We start from the raw sequence: 19,183 nt of genomic DNA, 5'->3' as shown, positions 1-19,183 counted from the left end.
TCCTTCAATCGGAGAGTCTATGAACATTTTTTGCAAGGACTGGAGATCCATGATCTCCTTTGAATTATGTTCTCTAATGTTTGGAAATTAACATGTTTTCTACTAAGAATTGGTTAATACCATCGAATTGAACAAACAAGGAGAGCAGATGCCAACAGAGACATAATTTTAAAATAGATGAATTTCTCTCTCAGAAGAAATAAAGCATCAGAAATATCCTAAGGTAACATTTTTGAACCTGTCTAGATTTTATGGAGTATAGCAATGCATCAGGCAAAGCTATCTATGATGAAAGTGATACCACAACCACGTTTTTGCCACCACTTACGGGCAAAACACGAATAGAAACCTAGTTTTTCTTCTTTTTTTTGGATAAATCGTTAGAGTTTAACTGTATAAGTCATCATCATCTGCAGCAGCTCCAGATGTAGCAAATGGATCAGCTCCAGTAGTCGCTGCACCTGTCTCGGACCGCTCTGAGAATCGGAATTCACTACCAAACCCCCTCGACTGCTGCAAAGTCTGTGCAAATGCCTGATATTTGCGGATGTCAGCATCACTGACACTCCTCCTAGCAAACTTCATCGATTCTTCAAAATGACCAGCTTTGATCTCTGCAACTTCATCAGCAACATCTTCCTCCATGGCTTCTGGGTTCTCGCTCCTCTTCCTCTCCCTTTCTATATCCTGTAGCATAAAATATGACACCAAATAAGTTTTCCTCGAGAGAAATGTATTCAACAATACATCATACACCAACTTGTAAGCAGTAAATCTCATGCAGATTTCATTCACGATGTCCATAAATTATGACAAAAGCATGCAACAGCCTTCTAATGAAGAAAGGGGAACACGATTGCGAGAAGAATTTAATCAACAGGGAACCCAGAGAAAAATTTCTATGATTTGAGTGAAATGTGTGGACTTGTAAATATGCAAGTGGCAATTTAGGATCCAACCAACATAAAAATTAAGGAATGAAGCTTGATTCATAATTCAGAGATAACGAATCAAGAAGAAGAAAAAAACTCCACTAAAATTCTAGTATTCTTCTACAGAATAGACACTGACTTGTGGAAAATAACTTCCACGCATATCTCATGCCTGAGGTTCACGTATTCTAAGGAAAAGCTTGCAAGAGTGTGGTAATTGGAAGTCTGGAACAGGATTAGGAATGGAGAATCAACAGGGCAAGATCTGAGTGAGACATGGATTAAAAACAGTCGCAGGATAAAAGGCAACATCAACAAACTACTGGAGTGAAGCTATAAGTCAGAAAGCCCAGAATGAAATTGAATGCAATGACCCTGAGGTGCCAGAACACTAGCCAACTGACAGAAAAAATTATATCGAGATTAAGATATAATAGACCTCTCTAAGCATATTGAAGTGACTCCAGTAAAAGCCCAGGATCAAACTTACCTTCTCAATATTTTCTCTGATAGCATACTTGCAAGCACGTTGACAAATTTCAGTAATATCTGCACCACTAAAGCCTTGAGTGTACTTGGCAAGAACTTTCAGATCAACATCTTTTGCAACAGGGGACTTCCTTAGGCAAGCTTTGAATATCTGGTGACGAGAACCCTCATCCGGCAAAGGAATATAAATTAGCTGGTCAAGACGGCCAGGCCTAAGAAGTGCTGGATCAATAATATCAGGCCTATTAGTAGCTCCAATAATGAAAACAGTTTTCTTAGCTGACATGCCATCCATCTCCGTCAGAAGTTGATTGAGAACCCTATCAGCAGCACCTCCTGCATCTCCAACACTGCTGCCTCTCTACAACATCGAGTACATAATTACAACAAGAAGAGAACAAAATGTTACAAGCTAATAGCGTCTCTTGGTCTATGCGTATCTTGCTTGTGTATATAAAACTTAAACCAAACCTGAGTTGCTATGGAATCAAGTTCATCAAAGAAGAGGACACATGGTGCAGATTGGCGAGCCTTGTCAAATATTTCACGAACATTAGCCTCGCTCTCACCAAACCACATCGTGAGCAGTTCAGGACCCTTCACACTGATAAAGTTTGCTTGACATTCATTTGCAATTGCCTTGGCCAACAAAGTTTTTCCACAACCAGGTGGGCCATAAAACAGAACTCCTTTAGAAGGTGACATGCCAAATTTTTCGAACTTCTCAGGATGCTCAACTGGATATTGGACAGTCTATGAAAAAAGGATCACATACAGATACAGTTAACAATTGCACCACCAAAAGTCAGGAAAACAAATGCCAACAAATGATGTACCTCTTGCAGTTCCCTCTTAACATTGTCGAGACCACCAATATCATCCCAACTTACATTAGGCACTTCAACAACCTGCACAATGAAGGCAATAATTTTAGTCAGATTATAATCAAGTCAAGAGAAATAAATACTAAAGCAGAAGCAGGGAAAAATAAAACTTTTAACTTACAGTTTCACGAAGTGCGGAGGGGTTGCTGGTTCCAAGTGCTGTCTTGAAATGTTCATTTGTAACTGCCATAGAATTCAGAATCTCAGCATCAATAGATTCATCTTCCAAGTCGATTATGTCCATTTTCTCTCTTATGCACTGAAGAGCAGCTTCAGTGCATAGCGCAGCCAAATCAGCACCAACGTAGCCATGGGTGTCCTTAGCAATTCTTTCCAAATCAACCTGTATAGACAAAACAGGGTTAGAGACACTGTGTGATAGTACAAACAGAACATAAAATATTCTAAGAAATAACAAGGGTTCTTTTTAAATTTTTACATCCTCAGCTAGCTTCATGTTCTTTGTATGAATGCGCAGAACTTCAAGACGTCCAACTTCATCTGGCACCCCAATATCAATTTCCCTATCAAACCTCCCAAACCTTCTAAGAGCAGGGTCAATACTGTTGGGGCGATTTGTAGCTCCAATGACAATTACATGTGCTCGAGATTTGAGGCCATCCATCAGAGTTAGGAGTTGAGAAACAATTCGCCTCTCAACCTCCCCATTTGTTTTCTCTCTCTTTGGAGCAATGGAGTCGATCTCATCAATAAAAATGATTGATGGTGCATTCTTTTCTGCTTCTTCAAAAGCTTTCCTAAGATTGCTTTCACTTTCTCCAGCTAACTTTGACATAATTTCCGGACCATTTATGCAGAAGAAGAATGCACCTGTCTCGTTGGCTACTGCTCTAGCAATAAGCGTCTTACCAGAACCAGGAGGGCCATATAGTAGAATCCCCTTTGGTGGTTTTACACCAATTGATTTGAAAAGTTGAGGGTGCCGAAGTGGTAGTTCAACTAACTCTCGTATTTGTGCCATTTGCTTGCGCACACCACCAACATCATCATAGCCTACTTCGTCAAGTCTATCTTCATCTTCTCTTTTCACAGGCTCACCCTCACAAAAGATTTCTGTGTCAGGAGCCACAACACAGTATTCCACTGGATCTGTCTCTATAACTTTGAATTCGACACTACGCATGCCACCTCTTACAAGGAAAAGATCGCCTTTCCTTACAGGACGATATGCCTCTAGGAAATAAGCTATAAATCATATAAAAGCAGAGGTAATGGTCAGCAGAGGATCTTAATGTTAATAGTATGAATAATGACAACTGTTGATGTCTAATAAAACCATACCAGAGTATCTTTCTACATTACAATCTGAGATAGTATAATGCCACGATTTAAAGTTCCAGAGGACAAATATCCACACAATCTAGATAATTATAATTTTTGGAGTTGCTGAACTTTCCATTCTTTAATAGAAGAAAAGAAAAGGAAAACATAGAGGCGGATCAACTTCATTTAAAAATCTCTTTTAAGTTTCATCCATGTTCAATGCAAGAATTTCACAGAATAAATATGATGGGCAATATTACAATAATTTTATTCTACAGAATCAATCCAATAAGCTGTCACCTTTTCTCATCATTTTCTTGTACTTTTTTCTTTTGGTGCTTGGCACGTGGGTAGAAATCATTCATTTGCCTACCCAATAAAAAAAATGCAAAATCCTCCAAAATGTATTGCAAATTGAAGGCATTGCATTTCCTAGATTTTGTTGTCAAACAATACTTAAACAACTTATTCTTCTGCAGTGGCCATCATAAAAGTTAGAAGAAAAAACAATGAGAATAAATAAATGTTACATTTGTCTATAATGAAGAGTGACTAACAATGATATATGCACATCGTTACAGACCAAGCATTCAGTCCAAGTACTTGAAAAGTAAAAAAGAAAAACCAGCTTCATAAGTGTTTTCCACTATCAAGTATCTTGTCACTATTGAAAAGTATCTTGGCACTCTTAAATCAAAGAACACTAAGGTCAAGCACTAAACAGGGATGAATCATGAATGTTCCCCAAGTTCATAAGTGTTTTCCACTATCAAGTATTTATCTGTCAAGTCCTTGCAAATTGCATCTACACTGAAATGCCTATTTACTACTTCGTAGTGAGCAAATAATTCTACCTCCTAGGGCTACAAGTCTCTCCTCCTTTCTCACAATATTTACTTATTTATTTTCAAGAAAAAAAATGCAAACCTCAAAATAATATGCCTATTCATATACCAAATTTGAGCTCACTTCTGCAGAATCTATCATCAGAAAAAAATAATATATATCTTTGTTTGATGATCAGTCAATGCAACATCAATGCAACACAGAAACAGAAAAGCACACTCACCATAATCAGTTGATCACAAAAAGGCAGAGCAAGCCTTGCTGTTCTTAAAAGCTCATCAGGTATTGCTAAGTATCATGACTAACCTATGAAGCCAACATATAAAAGAAAGAACTTCAGAAGTTGACAAGGTTTTCTCTTACTTTAAACCTCCCCGGTCACTATTGCCATGTAAAGCCCCAATTTCGTTTAGATGACACTCATGAAAAGGTGATATGTTACTTTCACTAACAATAAGGTCTCATCAACTGGAAGTAAATGCAATGATTCCACCAGGAAAACAATAATAATCATCAAAATCAAGGTATTCATTACTTGGAAATGAACAAATAAGAAAGTGGTATAAACTGTGTGCAGATGCATCTTCCACCCTAGTGTAGATTTTATAAGTTATGATATATAGAAGTCTTAGAGTGCTTGGTTGATCAGCAGGAAATCGAAAAACAAGGAGAAAATAAACTAAAATATCAGCATGAAAAAGAAATCCATCTAGGATCTGTAAAGCATGGAGGACAAAACTTACGCTTCAAGTATGCATCAAACAAGTTCCCTGTGACACCTTCAATGGTATCATCGATAGGCAATATATGCACACGCTTTCCATACTTAACATCTTGGCACTGATGGACAGAGACCACATCACCAAGCCTCACCCTAAGATTTGACCTGACAACTTTATTCATTCGTATTTTGGGCTCCTCACATGTGTCATCAGCAAGCGCAATGCAGATCGTATCTTTCCGTTTCTTGCCCTAAATTTGCCATGAGTTAAAAGGAAAGCTTAGAACTCATCAACAAATTAAAACATCTTCCTATTTATCAAAAATTCAAATAATATTTTTGAAATAAATTTAAGTGAAGGCAACTCAACAAATTCTTGTGCTCAGACTAGATAGCTAAAGCCATTCTACTATAGCTTAAGCTTGAGATCTAAAGTACATAATAATTGTCAAGTCTCATAATAAAGGAACCATATGTGACGATAATACCTAATAAGATCCATAGATTCAACTAAAGGCATTAACTACGATAAGCTTCCATATGAAGTCCGCATAGTCAACACTATATGATATGATCCAAGCTATCTATAATTCCATTAAAAATTAAAATCCAATACCTTAACCAAACCTTAACAACATATCACATCAGAAACCAGGAACAGTCAGCTTACCTTAATCAGGATCGTATCACCACGAAAAAGCTGCAGCTTTTCCATAGTCTCCGGGTGCAAAGCCACCACAGAATTATCATCGTTTGTGGCCTCATCAACAACCAACCGATTCGGTGCCTTCTTCTTCTCCAAGATCGCCGTGCTAAAATCCCTCTTTGTGCCCTTGCTGCAAAGATTTTGCCCCCCAAAATCGAATCAAGGAGATCAAATTTAGAACCCTAATTCCAAATCCATTTCAAAAATCTGGGGCAGATCGGGGAACTTACGGATCGGAAGAGGAGGGAGCGTCGCTTTGGTTCGCCATCAGATCACAAGAGTAACGAATCGAAGAAGAATAGAAGGGCAAGGCAGAGATCCAGGGATAGGGGAGATACTTATGCCAGTATTGCTTCGCATTACTCTCCAAGTTAGGTCGGAGAGTTTATAGAGAGGGGATCGTCTGCAAACATGACCGCAGGAATTTGATGCAGTCGGTTAGTTGGCAGATACAGTCTAACTGGTTGGCCAATTATAAGTTTTTGTTTTAAGTATTAAAGCTAGATATGTGCTGAAAAATAGCCAACCCTTCCTAAATAAAGAGTAACTTGGGCAATATATTAAGCTGTCTTAGTTTAGACTTTAAGTCGCGTACGTCACACCACCGAACCATTAACTGAGCGAAGCCATTAAGCTAGATAATTTTTAATATAATAATTATTTGAGATTTATAGTTGGTCTAAAGACCTCCTTATGAACAGTCCAATAAAGAACGGAAGAGTAAAATAGTTAAGGTGATTTGCATCGAAAACAAGAGAGAGATGTGAAATACTTTAATACCCCTCTAAAATTTATAATTCAAATCTAACTATTATAATAGTCAGTTTTTATAATCCGTATTAATTTTTAAAAATTATTAGTTAAAAATAGACATATTATTTAAAAATATTAAATTAAGTGGGCCTAATTTTAGGCTCCATTCTTTCCATTAAGATCTCTCTTAGATATCATTATGATATATATGATTAGACCTTTAAGATATCATTTAATACTAGACAATTTAAATTTAATTATTTATCTTTATACGAGATAGATTTTAATTTAAATTTGATTCTTTATCTCTATATGTTATTAAAGTTTAGTATAAATCAATCTTGAACTAATGAAAGATATATATAAATAATTAAAAAATTATTAGAGAGATATAATTTTATTTAACCTTAAAGCAAGTTAATTATAAAAGATATCCATTATATATATATATTACTTTGATATATTATTAGAAAAATATAATTATTAAAAAATAACGTGAAAGATAATATATTTTAAAAATAAATAATTAACTAGTGAATCGATTTTTTACCGTTTAAAATCTTAACCATTAGATCTCTATAGCTCTGCTTCCATACTTGTATTTTTCTAAGTTCTGCACTAATTTATAGTTATTAAACAATTGTATTTTTTGAACATTTGTATTACCTATTTCGTAGTTTTATTATATACTTCGTAGTAATTAAATACTTATGTTTTACAAATTTTATTGTTAGTCTAGTTAGTTTTAATGCGTAATGGTTAGTGTAGGTTATAATTAATATAAATAATTTATATTTTTAACTCTATTAGTTAGTAATTGTCCACCCATAAATTATTATAATAACATTATATCAACCAAAGTGTGACGTTCATAGTTCAACAATCTAGCCTGGCCATTTTAATAATGTTTCAAGTACATCAATGAGGTGTACTACTGTCTACTGCATCTGGGTATGGGCTTATATTGTTTAATTGATCAAAAATAAAAACTTTCCAGTGTTAATATTTTTCTAAGATTTTTTTTACTATTCTTACTTTTTATATTTAGTGTGTAAAAAATTTATCAAAGATTTTTATCTTATATAAAATACATATTTTTTTTCCTTAGACTATGATATTTGTAAAATATTTGATAACTTTTAAATTATTTTTAAACAATTTATACAAGCGTAAAATAAATTATGTTATTTAAGCTTGCTTTCAATAATGATTAATTAGGTTTATCTAATATAATGCCATTTAAAAGAGCATATTAATTTGGTGGCTATTATTTTTTTTTAGTAAACTCTATATTTTCACTATTTTTTAATTAATACTTATCTTTGAAAATTTTATAATTTAAACCTATATTATTTTTTTCTATAATTTCTATATAACATTTCGAGTTAACCTCCAAACTGAAGGGTATAAACAAATGAATATTTGTTAAAATATATAGAGTAATTTCTAAAATATTTTTTTTCTCATCTTTTAATTTCATTCCAGGGCTAATATAAAAAAAAAGTATTTTGTTAGGATGGAGTATAATTGATTTAGAAAGGACTTAATCTAGTGTAGTTCTAGATTAAAAAAAATTTAAAGGTATCTTAATAGTTTAATTATAAATCATATAATAAGATTAAAATCAATTAGTCAAATTAATGATAAAATATTATATAAAAATTATAAGAATAAAAAAGAGTTAGAATTACAAAATTCACGAAGACAAGAAGCAGTCAAAGTGTAATATTAAATGAAAAAAACTAAATATAATAAAACTGTAATAACCCGTGCATAATTTTGTAATCCTCGTACTTAATATAATTCGTTAGCTTAGTGGTTTAGGACATTGTTTTTGATAAATATAATTACTTAGTTAGGATTTATAAATTAATCATAATCATAAATATTTACCCACATAAATATTCTGATTTTAATCGTATATATATATAAAGTATAATTCGAGTTTTATTACCGTGAAGACTAGTTCTAGTGCAAAAGAAAAATACTACCAAACAACGACTGCCCCCATTTCTCATTCGTTTACTTTTCTCCGTCGTCGGCGAGAAGTTCTCTTCTTCAATTCCTTTCTCTCTCCTTCCTCTGCTCCTCCGATCTCATTTTCTAATTCCACAACCAAATCGATCTCCGCGGTCTAATCCATCCCCTCCCACTGATCAACGTGATGAGTACGACGGCGGACGAGGACGAACCGGTGACGTCCGCCACCGCCGCCACAGCCGCCGCGGTGGATGCGGTGGCGCGGATGGTGGGGGAGATCTCTGGGCTGCCGGAGAGCCGCGGCCCTCTGCGGAGGCTTTGCGGCGACCTGGCGCGGCGGGTGAAGCTACTCGCGCCGCTCTTCGACGAGCTCAGGGACGGCGGTGCCGCCTCGCTCGGCGAGCGCGAAACCCTAGCCATGGAGGCGCTACGCGAAGCTTTGGTCTCGGCCAAGGAGTTCCTCCGCTCGATCCACGATGGTAGCAAGCTATATCAGGTGTGGAATTATTCCCTTCGATGAGAAATTTTGTTCATTTCCTTGCTCCGCTCCCCCATGATCCAGCGAGCTCGAGTTTGGATGCAATCTACAATAGGTTTATTTACTGTACTGGAAATTGAATTTATAATGGAAATTTGGTTCAAAATGGTATTTTGTTTTGGATGGAGAATAGCGAAGGATTCGCGAAAGACAATTACTCCTGAATTGATTGTGATTTGGTTTACTGAAGACAGTTCGATTATGGAGTTGTGTGTATCGGTCTATAGATATCTTAGTCGGTCCTATGTGTCTCGATCTCTCGGTTAGCTTAACGGTGTGTCTGAAATTTTTCTCAGCACTCTCTTAGAATTTGGCGTGATTTGTCATCAGGCATTTTAAAGGAGTCGAACCCCCATAAAAAGTTCTCTAGAAACCATAGTTTTCTCCTATATATATATATATACTCTACAGTAATTCGCGTTATGCATGAGGCTTCTAAAATCTTGTAGGAATGTGATCTTGCCATAGCAGTACTATCAAGCTGGGATTTCCAGTTAACATGCTGATAAGCCAAACCTGCTATCATTACAAATTGATTTATTTTAGGCTATCCTAAGCTAACATTTCTTCATGATATGGCATGACTAAGTGAAACCTAGAATAAGCATTTATCAGCTAGTCAACCATTATAGGTCATTGGTTGCTTATCTAATGAAACCTCTGTTCTTTCCTCATAGTGGGCTAATTTATGATTGGAGAAGATGACTTTTTGCAGTTCAAAGCAGATTATTAGAATGATTTTGAAAAATAGGAGTCTTAATATCCTTAGTTGTATATCTGACCGTATGTTCTTGGTAAAAGTTCAGTTAGATAGCCATGAGTTATTCTAGTATGAGCAGGGGCCTTTTAGATGTGTCTAGACAATGAAGACGCTGAACCTATATCCTTTTACATGTTACATATTGCTTGCTACATTATTTTGCTTCCTTTTTCTATAAAAAAAACTAAATATTCTGTTGCAGGCACTACGTGGAGATAATTTTGCTGATAAATTTTTAGAGGTAAATGAACAAATTGAGAAGGCATTGAATGATTTGTCGTATGAGAACTTTGATATTCCTGAAGAAGTTCTAGAGCAGGTACGTCAAGAAAATTTTCAGATTTATAATTTTTTGGCCACCATGCTAGAAACAAATAATTATGTTCAAGAGTTAGTAACTAATTGTTTATGTGTCGATCTGAGCTGATCATATGCGTTTGCCTTGGTATTATACAAAGTTTTCCTTTGTTTTTAATTCCACTGTTTGACAAGCTTGATTTTGCCATGCAGTATCATATTATAATCCACATTTATGATGCTCTGTTTTTTCCGTTCCCTATTAACGCAGACTCGTTGAACGAAGAAGCACCTTAATTATGCATGAGTGAGGAATTTAAATGTAAAATAGTTGGCCTGCAAGAAAAGAAATATTTATCTATAATTTGTTTTTTAAAGTGTATATTTTGGAACAAGATATCGAGACCTTAAAATTCTTTTAAAACATACATGGCTCTTTTTCATTTTATATGAATGTGGATCTTGGATACCAAGATGGTAAATAAGTGGCCTTTATCCTGGCTTGAAATAAAACCGGAATCCTTGTACCATTTCTTATTGTAATACACTAATACTTATAGTCGTCCTGCCAAAATCAGGCATCTTTCTTCAAAATCTTTGAAGATCAGTAGTGCACAGTTGTGTGGTCCTTGGATTCAGCCCTTCAAAGAAAATGCTATTGTTGGGGATTTCACTGCTTGAATTTAATATGCGAAAGAAACATCCTCATTGGTTTCATTTTTCTTTAACAATGTGATTCATTAAACATGTCGACTGTTCTTCAATCCTCTTCACTTGTTTGTAGTTTTTGTAGAAAATACATGTTAAATTGGATGAGATGCAGCAAAACCCATCTCATTGGTGCCAAATAATTACTAGAGACATATCCTTTAAAAGGTTTTCGGAGCCTTTTCAGCTACAGCTTTATGAAATGGTTTTACTGGCACAGTAGATCAATTACCGTAACCGCAAGGTGCCTAGGGAAAATATACTCAGAAACACCTTGAAAATGCCATTCCATTTGTGGCTTGTCTTTAAATAAAAGATTGGTGGGATTTGCTGTCCATTTTCTTGCTGCCTTGGTGAAAATTGGGATTCTTTAGTTTTCACAGGGGAAAGGGTTTGGGGGCCTAGTGTTCCTTTTCTTGCCTTGCTGTGTAGAATGGGATCATCTAATTTGACTAGGAAAGGAGGCTAAGCTAAAGAAACAGTTGTTTCTCAATTGCTTTTCATTGTTGTTGCCATTGAAACAGAAAGAAGATATAAAGTAATCTTAGAAGAATGTGCTTCCTTAACATGATATCAATCAGACAGTTTATTGTACCAGTAACAGTGATCTTAATATATGATAACTTAAGTGGCATCATTCTTTACATAATTTAGGTATTGTGTATTCCATCAGTTTGTAGAAATCCTACACCTATTCCTGGCTTCTGCATTAGTCACTTATTCCACTGCATAACTCAAATTGTTCATGTTATGCTTAATGTGATTTGAACTTTGATAAGATGACTGAGGGTGATTCGAATCTTTCAAAATTTTCCAGGTGGAACTTGTGCATGCTCAGTTTCGAAGAGCAAAATGGAAAATGGACTCACCTGATACAGTATTTCCCAAGGATTTGGATAGAATGCTGAGAGGAGAGCCATGTGACCCTGCAACCCTGAGAAGGATATCTGAGAAATTGCAACTAAGAAACATGAACGACATGACTAGAGAATCGGTGGCTCTGCATGAAATGGTAATTTCAAGTGATGGGGCGCCCGATGACTACCTGGAGAAAATGTCATCCTTGCTGAAGAAGCTTAGAGACTGTGTTCTCAATGAAAATCCAATTACTGACACAACACAAAACAAAATAAGCTCGATAAAACATAGATCTCCTGTTATTCCAGATGATTTTCGGTGTCCCATATCTCTTGAGCTGATGAAAGACCCTGTCATTGTCTCTACTGGACAAGTAAGCTTTTCACAACCTTAACCACCTTATGGAACTCTATAATATGATAATGAGTATAAACTTTTTGCAGACATATGAGAGATCATGCATCCAGAAATGGCTTGATAGTGGACACAAGACCTGTCCTAAAACACAACAGAACCTTTCTCATACTGCTCTGACACCAAATTTTGTCTTAAAGAGCCTAATAGCACAATGGTGTGAAGCTAATGGCATTGAACTGCCAAAGAATAAGGTAAGCCGAGACAAAAGATCAATGAAAAATTCTGACTGTGATCGTGCTGGTATCAACATGCTAATGTTAAAACTAAAAAATGGAAACCAAGATGAACAACGAGCATCTGCAGGAGAGCTCCGACTGCTTGCAAAAAGAAATGTGAATAATAGAGTATGCATCGCTGAAGCAGGTGCTATTCCTTTGCTTGTGGATCTCCTGTCATCTGCAGATCCAAGAACTCAGGAGCACGCAGTCACAGCACTTCTAAATCTCTCAATTCATGAGAATAACAAGGCTAGCATCGTTGACACTAATGCAATACCAAAGATAGTAGAAGTGCTAAAAAGTGGGAGTATGGAAGCAAGAGAGAATGCTGCGGCTACCCTTTTCAGTTTGTCAGTTGTTGATGAAAATAAAGTGACTATAGGTGCTGCTGAGGCAATACCTCCACTTATTGATCTTTTATGTCAAGGCAGCCCAAGAGGTAAGAAAGATGCAGCAACAGCAATCTTTAACCTCTGCATATATCATGGTAACAAGGTCAGAGCAGCAAAAGCAGGGATCGTGGTCCACTTGATGAAGCTTTTGGTGGATCGTAGTGGGGGAATGATAGATGAAGCGCTCGCCATTTTGGCAATCCTTGCAAGCAACCAGGAAGGTAAGGCTGCAATTGCTCAGTCAGAATCTATCCCACAGTTGGTGGAGGTGATGAGGACCGGGTCCCCGAGGAACAAAGAGAACGCAGCTGCAATTCTATGGTATCTGTGTACTGCTGATGAAAAGCAGCTGAAAGCAGCGAAGGATTCAGGGGCAGAGGAGGCACTGAAGGAACTAGCCGAAACAGGCACAGATCGTGCCAAGAGGAAGGCTAATAGCCTTCTAGAGTTCATGAACCAGATAGAAGTGGCCTGAGGTCATTATTTCACCAACATGTAAATGTCTGCTACATTGATTCCTTACAGAACACGGTGACCTAATATATGTATGTTGTGCACATTTGTGTAACACGGTAAATTGGTTCGTAAAACAATCATCCAATATCTCATTTGAATATGCTGGGTAGTGCTGTAATGGATAAGTTTGCAGAATGAATATGTAATCTTTCTGAATTAAGTTATTATACAAATTAACTATGTGTCAATAGTGAATCTAACGGCTCTAGTCTTGCAGCTGACCCATAATCTTTTTACAGTTTAGACCAACTGGTGTGTCTTAGATGTTCTTAATCAAATGGGAAGTATTAATCGTGCAAATCGCCCATGTTTCTGATTACATGTGAATTATTTGCCCGCAGCAAATTTAGGAGAAGTGATACTCCATCCTTGCGACTCTCCAAGAATGAGTAGTCCAAATACGGCAATCTACAAACTGAATGATATGGCAACAAATCAACCTTGATTTTTCTCTTTCACCTCACAACCATCTCCATCAACATACATGATGGTGCCACATAAACACTCTTTCTAAAATTTTAGTAGGTCTGGAGGGCTTTATTCCTCCAAGAATACTTCTACTTTTCCAGGTAAGGCCATAACTCAACCACCTTCATTGGTAAAATGCAACTGTTAGAATTGAAGATGCATTAAAGGACCCGTAGCACTACACTTATCAACAGGAAATACAAGTCTTGATTGCAGCATTTGACCATCTGTACCTGACTATCAATATTCAATAGATAAGCTATGAAGATGACAGAACCTGCCAATGTCAGGGAACCACGTTGAACAAAATCAACGAAAATATGATTTGTAGCGAGACTGACAATAATTTTTACTCATAATGATAGACAAAATAAAATAAGACCGACAGAATGCAGAGATATCAAAAAAAAATTATAGACTTTCTGATCATAGTGTAAGAAAGTATTAGGCAGTTAACAAAACAAATATCTTAAATGCGATCATCACGATCAAACAGAAGAAGCATAGTAGTATAATAAATTTAAACTTAGACAATACTAATTCTCCGCAACAAAAATACTTAATCAGACAAGCCAGCCTTGTTCCTGAGATGCACCTTGAAGTCCATAATGTCACCCTTCCACTTAGTCACTGCTTGATTTTCGCAAACCCAGATCTCTTCAGCCACCTGGTTGATCAGTCTGAAGTCATGGCTCACCAAAACAAGGCCTCCATCCCACTCGTTCAGCGCTTCTGCCAGGGAATCAATAGTCTCGATATCCAGATGGTTTGTCGGTTCATCGAGCAGCAGCAAGTGTGGAAGCCTCCAAGCTAGCCAAGCGAAAATAACTCGGCTCTTCTGTCCATCCGAGAGGTTCTTCATAGGCATAACCTGTGCCTTCCCTGACAAACCAAATTTTCCAATTGCCGCCCTCATCTTCTCCTCCTCATTCCCTGGATACTCCCTCATCATGTACTGGAGAGCCGGCATCTCCAAATCAAGCTTCTCTGTTAGGTGCTGATGATACTGGGCAATCCTAAGGTGATTGTGCCGTCGGACCATACCATCCAAGGGAGCAAGATCACCTGTCATCAGCTTGAGCAGTGTGCTCTTCCCTGCCCCATTAGGGCCAACTAAAGCAATCCTAGAGTCAAGATCAACTCCAAAATCAAGGTTCTTGTAGATAAGATTATCTGGTGTATACCCAAAAGTAACTTCCACAAACTGCAGCACAGGCGGTGGGAGTTTTCCTACATCTGTAAAGCGGAAGACTAATATCTTGTCCCTGACCACTTTTTCTGTAAGCCCACCCCTCTCCATCTTAGCAAGGGTTTTCTCCTTGCTCTGCGCTTGGCGTGCCAACTTAGCAGATCCATGACCAAAGCGGGCAATATACTCCTTCATCGAAGAAATCTGCTCCTGCTCCCACTTGTATTGCTTCATCTGATTTTCTTCGAGCTCTGACCGTGTCTGGACATACTGGTCGTAATTACCAGTGTAAAGCTTAAGCTTCTTGTTCTGCATATGGATGATGTTCGTACATACACCGTTGAGAAAATCTTGAGAGTGTGAGACAACCACGAGTATCCGTTCAAAGTTCTTCAGTGTCTCTTCCAACCAGACACATGCTTCAAGATCTGTACAAGGGCAAGATATGAAACTAAGCTTGACTGACTCCAGAAAAGAAACCACTAACAATATTTGATTATTGTTCCCACAATGCTAAGAAATATGACACAAGGTATCACTCATATCAACAAATAAGCAACAAGGGAAAGAGAAGAGTCTGAAAATCTATTAAACATTGACACCACAAAATTTACCAGAATGACCAACAATAAGGTACGGGGATTTCATCACGAGCTTGCAGCATTATGGTTTCTGCAAGTAAACCATTTTCATGCTACAATAATTACTCTACCATGATAATTGATCATTCTTTATCCTTGAATGAACAAAGACAGCATCATGTACTATGATTAAAAGTATTGTGATAATCAAGCCAATAAACATTTCACGGTCAGTTTGGAGTGATAGAAATCACGGTTACATATCAATGAACTCATTACCATATTTATTGTGCCATTTCTACAGCCTGAATCTATGTACATTCATCATAGCCTTCTATCGCAATTCGCAACATCCAGAAAAGGCAGTTTTAACTCATAACCAAGCCCACCTAATGTAAGAGGATTACGGTTGTACATTTCAGCCTTAAAATAATATATTTTCCATTAGACCTATACCGTTCAGTTGCTTCCAGCTGGGGGGTAAAGTTTAACGAATATTTTAAGAATATACAGAATTATTTAGGTGTCAATGTGATTTGACATTCATCTACCTTTCTTTTAATAGGAACAGAGATTAAGTGAATAGGGCCCCAGATAGCCAACAGCCCAATAGACATAAAATAGGAGTATAAGAGTATTAACTAAAGTTTAAACTTGTATGAAATTCTTTTTAACTATGAGATTATTAGATTTCAGGGAAAATTTCAATCTTTCCCTCTTTTCAAACGAAATCTCCAAATTTAGACCTCCAAATTTCCTGAGTTCCTTCCACTTCTATACATGGTCTCATGCCCGCTACTATTCAAGTCTCTTTTTATGAGAGTCAATGGGTTGATATCCCCTTCCAAACTATTAAAATTCACATATGACCTATACAAAGCAGAATGATTCCAAAATATGATACCAATTAACACCAACAGGGAAATTAGAGAATTCGATTTATTCCGAAGTTAATACTCCTCATTTCTTGGCTTAGTTAATGAAGGTTATAATTTCTATATCTTATTCTGCCGTAAATTCAGTATATTCTCAAGCACAATATCCATAATGGACAAGTCAACAGCAACCACCTCATCAGCTTGTCCTGAGAAAATCCAGATCATAAAGCACCTAAAACAAATATGAGCTGACATAAGGTTGGAGCCTCATTAAACTTGCTCAGTTTTTCTCAGTCAATAATGCCAATTCAGCAAATAATATCTATATTTCGGAGACCAGATGGTAGGAAGATATATTCAAAATTGCATAGTTAATGATTTACTAATATCTAGATCAAAGGACAGAAAAATTTACCAAGATGATTAGTAGGTTCATCAAGCAAAAGAATGGTCGGGTTCATGAATAGTGCCCTTGCCAATGCAATCCTCATACGCCAACCACCAGAAAAATCTCGTGTTTTCTTTGCTTGCATTTGCTTATTGAAACCTAATCCAAACAAAATTTCAGCTGCACGCTTCTCAGCAGTAGATGCATCAAGAGCATCCAACCTCTCGTAGATACGTTCCAAAGCCTCTCCACCACCTCCATCCTAAAATATTATTTTCCAACTTTAGTCAGCACGTATCTGAATTATATATGCAACAAAGAGGAAGAGAATGGGTAGAGGAATCTGAATTCAGTCCTAAAATAAGAATATGATAATAGGCTTTATACCTCAGCTGCTAATATCTCTGCTTCTTTTTCCAACCTCACCCTTTCTTCATCACAGCTGATAACTGCCTGTAATGCTGACATGTCTGAAGCTTCAATCTCCCGGGTGAGGTGATAAATATCCATGTGATCAGGAATTGGGAGTTCTCTGCACCCTATAGCTGCAAGGAGGGTAGACTTCCCACAGCCGTTCAAACCAAGAAGACCATATCGCCTGAACATGCCAGTGCTCAGCTAAAATGAATTCATTATATACAATAAAATTATCCATCAAAAGGTAATGAGTAAATATCAGGTATACCTCCCATAGTTGAGCTCCAGCTCAGAATCTACTATGAGGTCATGTCCATGAAAGGTTAATGATAGAGACTCTATCTGAAGTAGTACAATGTGCAGACGAGATTAGTATAATAAGAAAACAGAAGTATTGAGGGAGAAACCACATAATACACATGGTAAGTGAACTATCACGTGATGTCTTTAGATCAAGATTCACCAGATCTTCTTGACTACTAAGCACAAAACAGACTAAAAAAGGTGTTTCTCTTCATGAATTAATAAAACAAGTGTTTTGACAGATAGAAAGCTGAAATTTCCTAATACAAAACTCCCTTGTTCTATATTGACCACCAGAAAATCATCTAATTAGACACACCAACTTTACATGTAGAATCTCACAACTTCGTTGGAAAATTTTCATTGTTCCCAACAGTAATTTTCAATATTTCTAAGAAGATGGTTTTATATATCTAATTACATACAAAACTAAGTTATTCCCACTTCCATATAAAGGTATCAATATACACACTGAAAGACAATCATATAGCATCCATTGCCAAATAAAAGCTATCTTCTTTAAGCAAGGAAATAAAGGATCAGCCGATCACATAAACTGCAGTAGCTGAAATTGGAGCAAAACAATAACTTTTGTAATTAAAGAACGGAATTGGCCTTGTATTCTAATGAGCAAAACAATAACTTTTGTAATTAAAGAACGGAATTGGCCTTGCATTCTAATACAGTGCTTTAACTCTTTAAAGCTGAAACAAAGAAAGAAAAAACAAATCCATTTTACCCTCAGACGCGTTAACCAAATAAAGTTGGAAAAACATCCAATAGATCAGATCCCTAATTCTCGTTCATCATTGTATCGCAATCAAGATTTTAATCCAAATGAAAGGAAAATAAAATAAGTAAATAAATAAATCAAGCTCCACTTAATTTGCACGCAATAGATTCAGATTCAGATTAAAAATAGGAAAGAACAGCTACTTACATGGATATCTCTAGAGAGGGGATGCGAAGCAAGAACTCCAGTGCAAGTCCGATCCGATAAATGAAGGGATCCGACTCCATCGGCTACCTTCTGCGCCTCTGCAGCGGCCTTCGACGACGAAGTCGCCGATGACTTCCCTCCTCTCTTCACCGCAGCCGCTGCTTTCTTCGCCGCCGCCTTCTTCTTGCTCGCGTCCGAAACCATTCTCCTGATCACCAGCAACCAAAACTAGTACCAGAAATCCTAGAAGACTAAATCGAAGAACTATAAAACCTAGATCGCGGAAGAAAGGAAAAAAAAAACTTACGAAGATGGAATTAAAATCCGAGAGAAATTTGGAGGCGAGTGTCTGTGGGAGATGGCGAGCTAGGGTTTGTGACTAACCTTGATTAGTATCGTGTTGGCTTTATTTTGTTAAGAGAAAAATATTAGATAATACTAATTTGTTATATTTCCTTTCTCCGGCAAGAGAGGAAAGGAAGTACCCTGAAATATAGGGTTCGAGGGTTCGCAAAGAGAAGAGAGGGTCAAGTATTTATAGGCGGAGAATATTTACTTTTACTTTTTAGCCCCTAAAATTTTTGTTTTTGTTTCTTGGATACTTTATTCGATTAGACTTTGGAGGATCCTATTGTTAAAATCGATCACATATGAAAAAGAAAAAAAAAACACCAGTGGAATTTGATTAAATCCAATCACTTAACCACGAATAATTATCGA

The 19,183-nt window shown here is 36.7% G+C and overlaps 3 protein-coding genes across 3 annotated transcripts; 1 reads left to right on the top strand and 2 right to left on the bottom strand.

Annotated features, from left to right (window-relative positions):
• Window positions 1–163: 163 nt before the first annotated feature.
• Window positions 164–6,253, bottom strand: LOC140780424 (cell division cycle protein 48 homolog). The gene is made up of 9 exons (XM_073125977.1): window positions 6,093–6,253; window positions 5,827–5,992; window positions 5,179–5,407; window positions 2,745–3,511; window positions 2,427–2,648; window positions 2,258–2,329; window positions 1,893–2,174; window positions 1,423–1,782; window positions 164–687 (listed from the first exon to the last, which is right to left on the bottom strand). The coding sequence occupies exons 1-9, from the start codon at window positions 6,128–6,130 to the stop codon at window positions 388–390; spliced, it is 2,436 nt and encodes an 811-aa protein (XP_072982078.1). The 5' UTR covers window positions 6,131–6,253; the 3' UTR covers window positions 164–387.
• A 2,314-nt stretch (window positions 6,254–8,567) lies between these two features.
• On the top strand, window positions 8,568–13,494 carry LOC140798639 (U-box domain-containing protein 12). The gene is made up of 4 exons (XM_073152598.1): window positions 8,568–9,091; window positions 10,096–10,212; window positions 11,716–12,129; window positions 12,200–13,494. Exons 1-4 carry the CDS (start codon window positions 8,780–8,782, stop codon window positions 13,256–13,258), a joined length of 1,902 nt encoding a protein of 633 aa, XP_073008699.1. The 5' UTR covers window positions 8,568–8,779; the 3' UTR covers window positions 13,259–13,494.
• Window positions 13,495–14,167: 673 nt separating this feature from the next.
• On the bottom strand, window positions 14,168–18,973 carry LOC140789086 (ABC transporter F family member 1-like). The gene is made up of 6 exons (XM_073138691.1): window positions 18,771–18,973; window positions 18,464–18,671; window positions 17,489–17,562; window positions 17,191–17,401; window positions 16,831–17,065; window positions 14,168–15,384 (listed from the first exon to the last, which is right to left on the bottom strand). Exons 2-6 carry the CDS (start codon window positions 18,665–18,667, stop codon window positions 14,327–14,329), a joined length of 1,782 nt encoding a protein of 593 aa, XP_072994792.1. The 5' UTR covers window positions 18,668–18,671; window positions 18,771–18,973; the 3' UTR covers window positions 14,168–14,326.
• Window positions 18,974–19,183: the final 210 nt, after the last annotated feature.

This window comes from Typha latifolia, chromosome 1, assembly GCF_019914945.1.
Source record: "Typha latifolia isolate L0001 chromosome 1, TyphaL0001v2, whole genome shotgun sequence".
Classification (NCBI taxonomy): Eukaryota; Viridiplantae; Streptophyta; class Magnoliopsida; order Poales; family Typhaceae; genus Typha; species Typha latifolia.
This window is presented reverse-complemented; position numbering and strand designations above follow the sequence as displayed.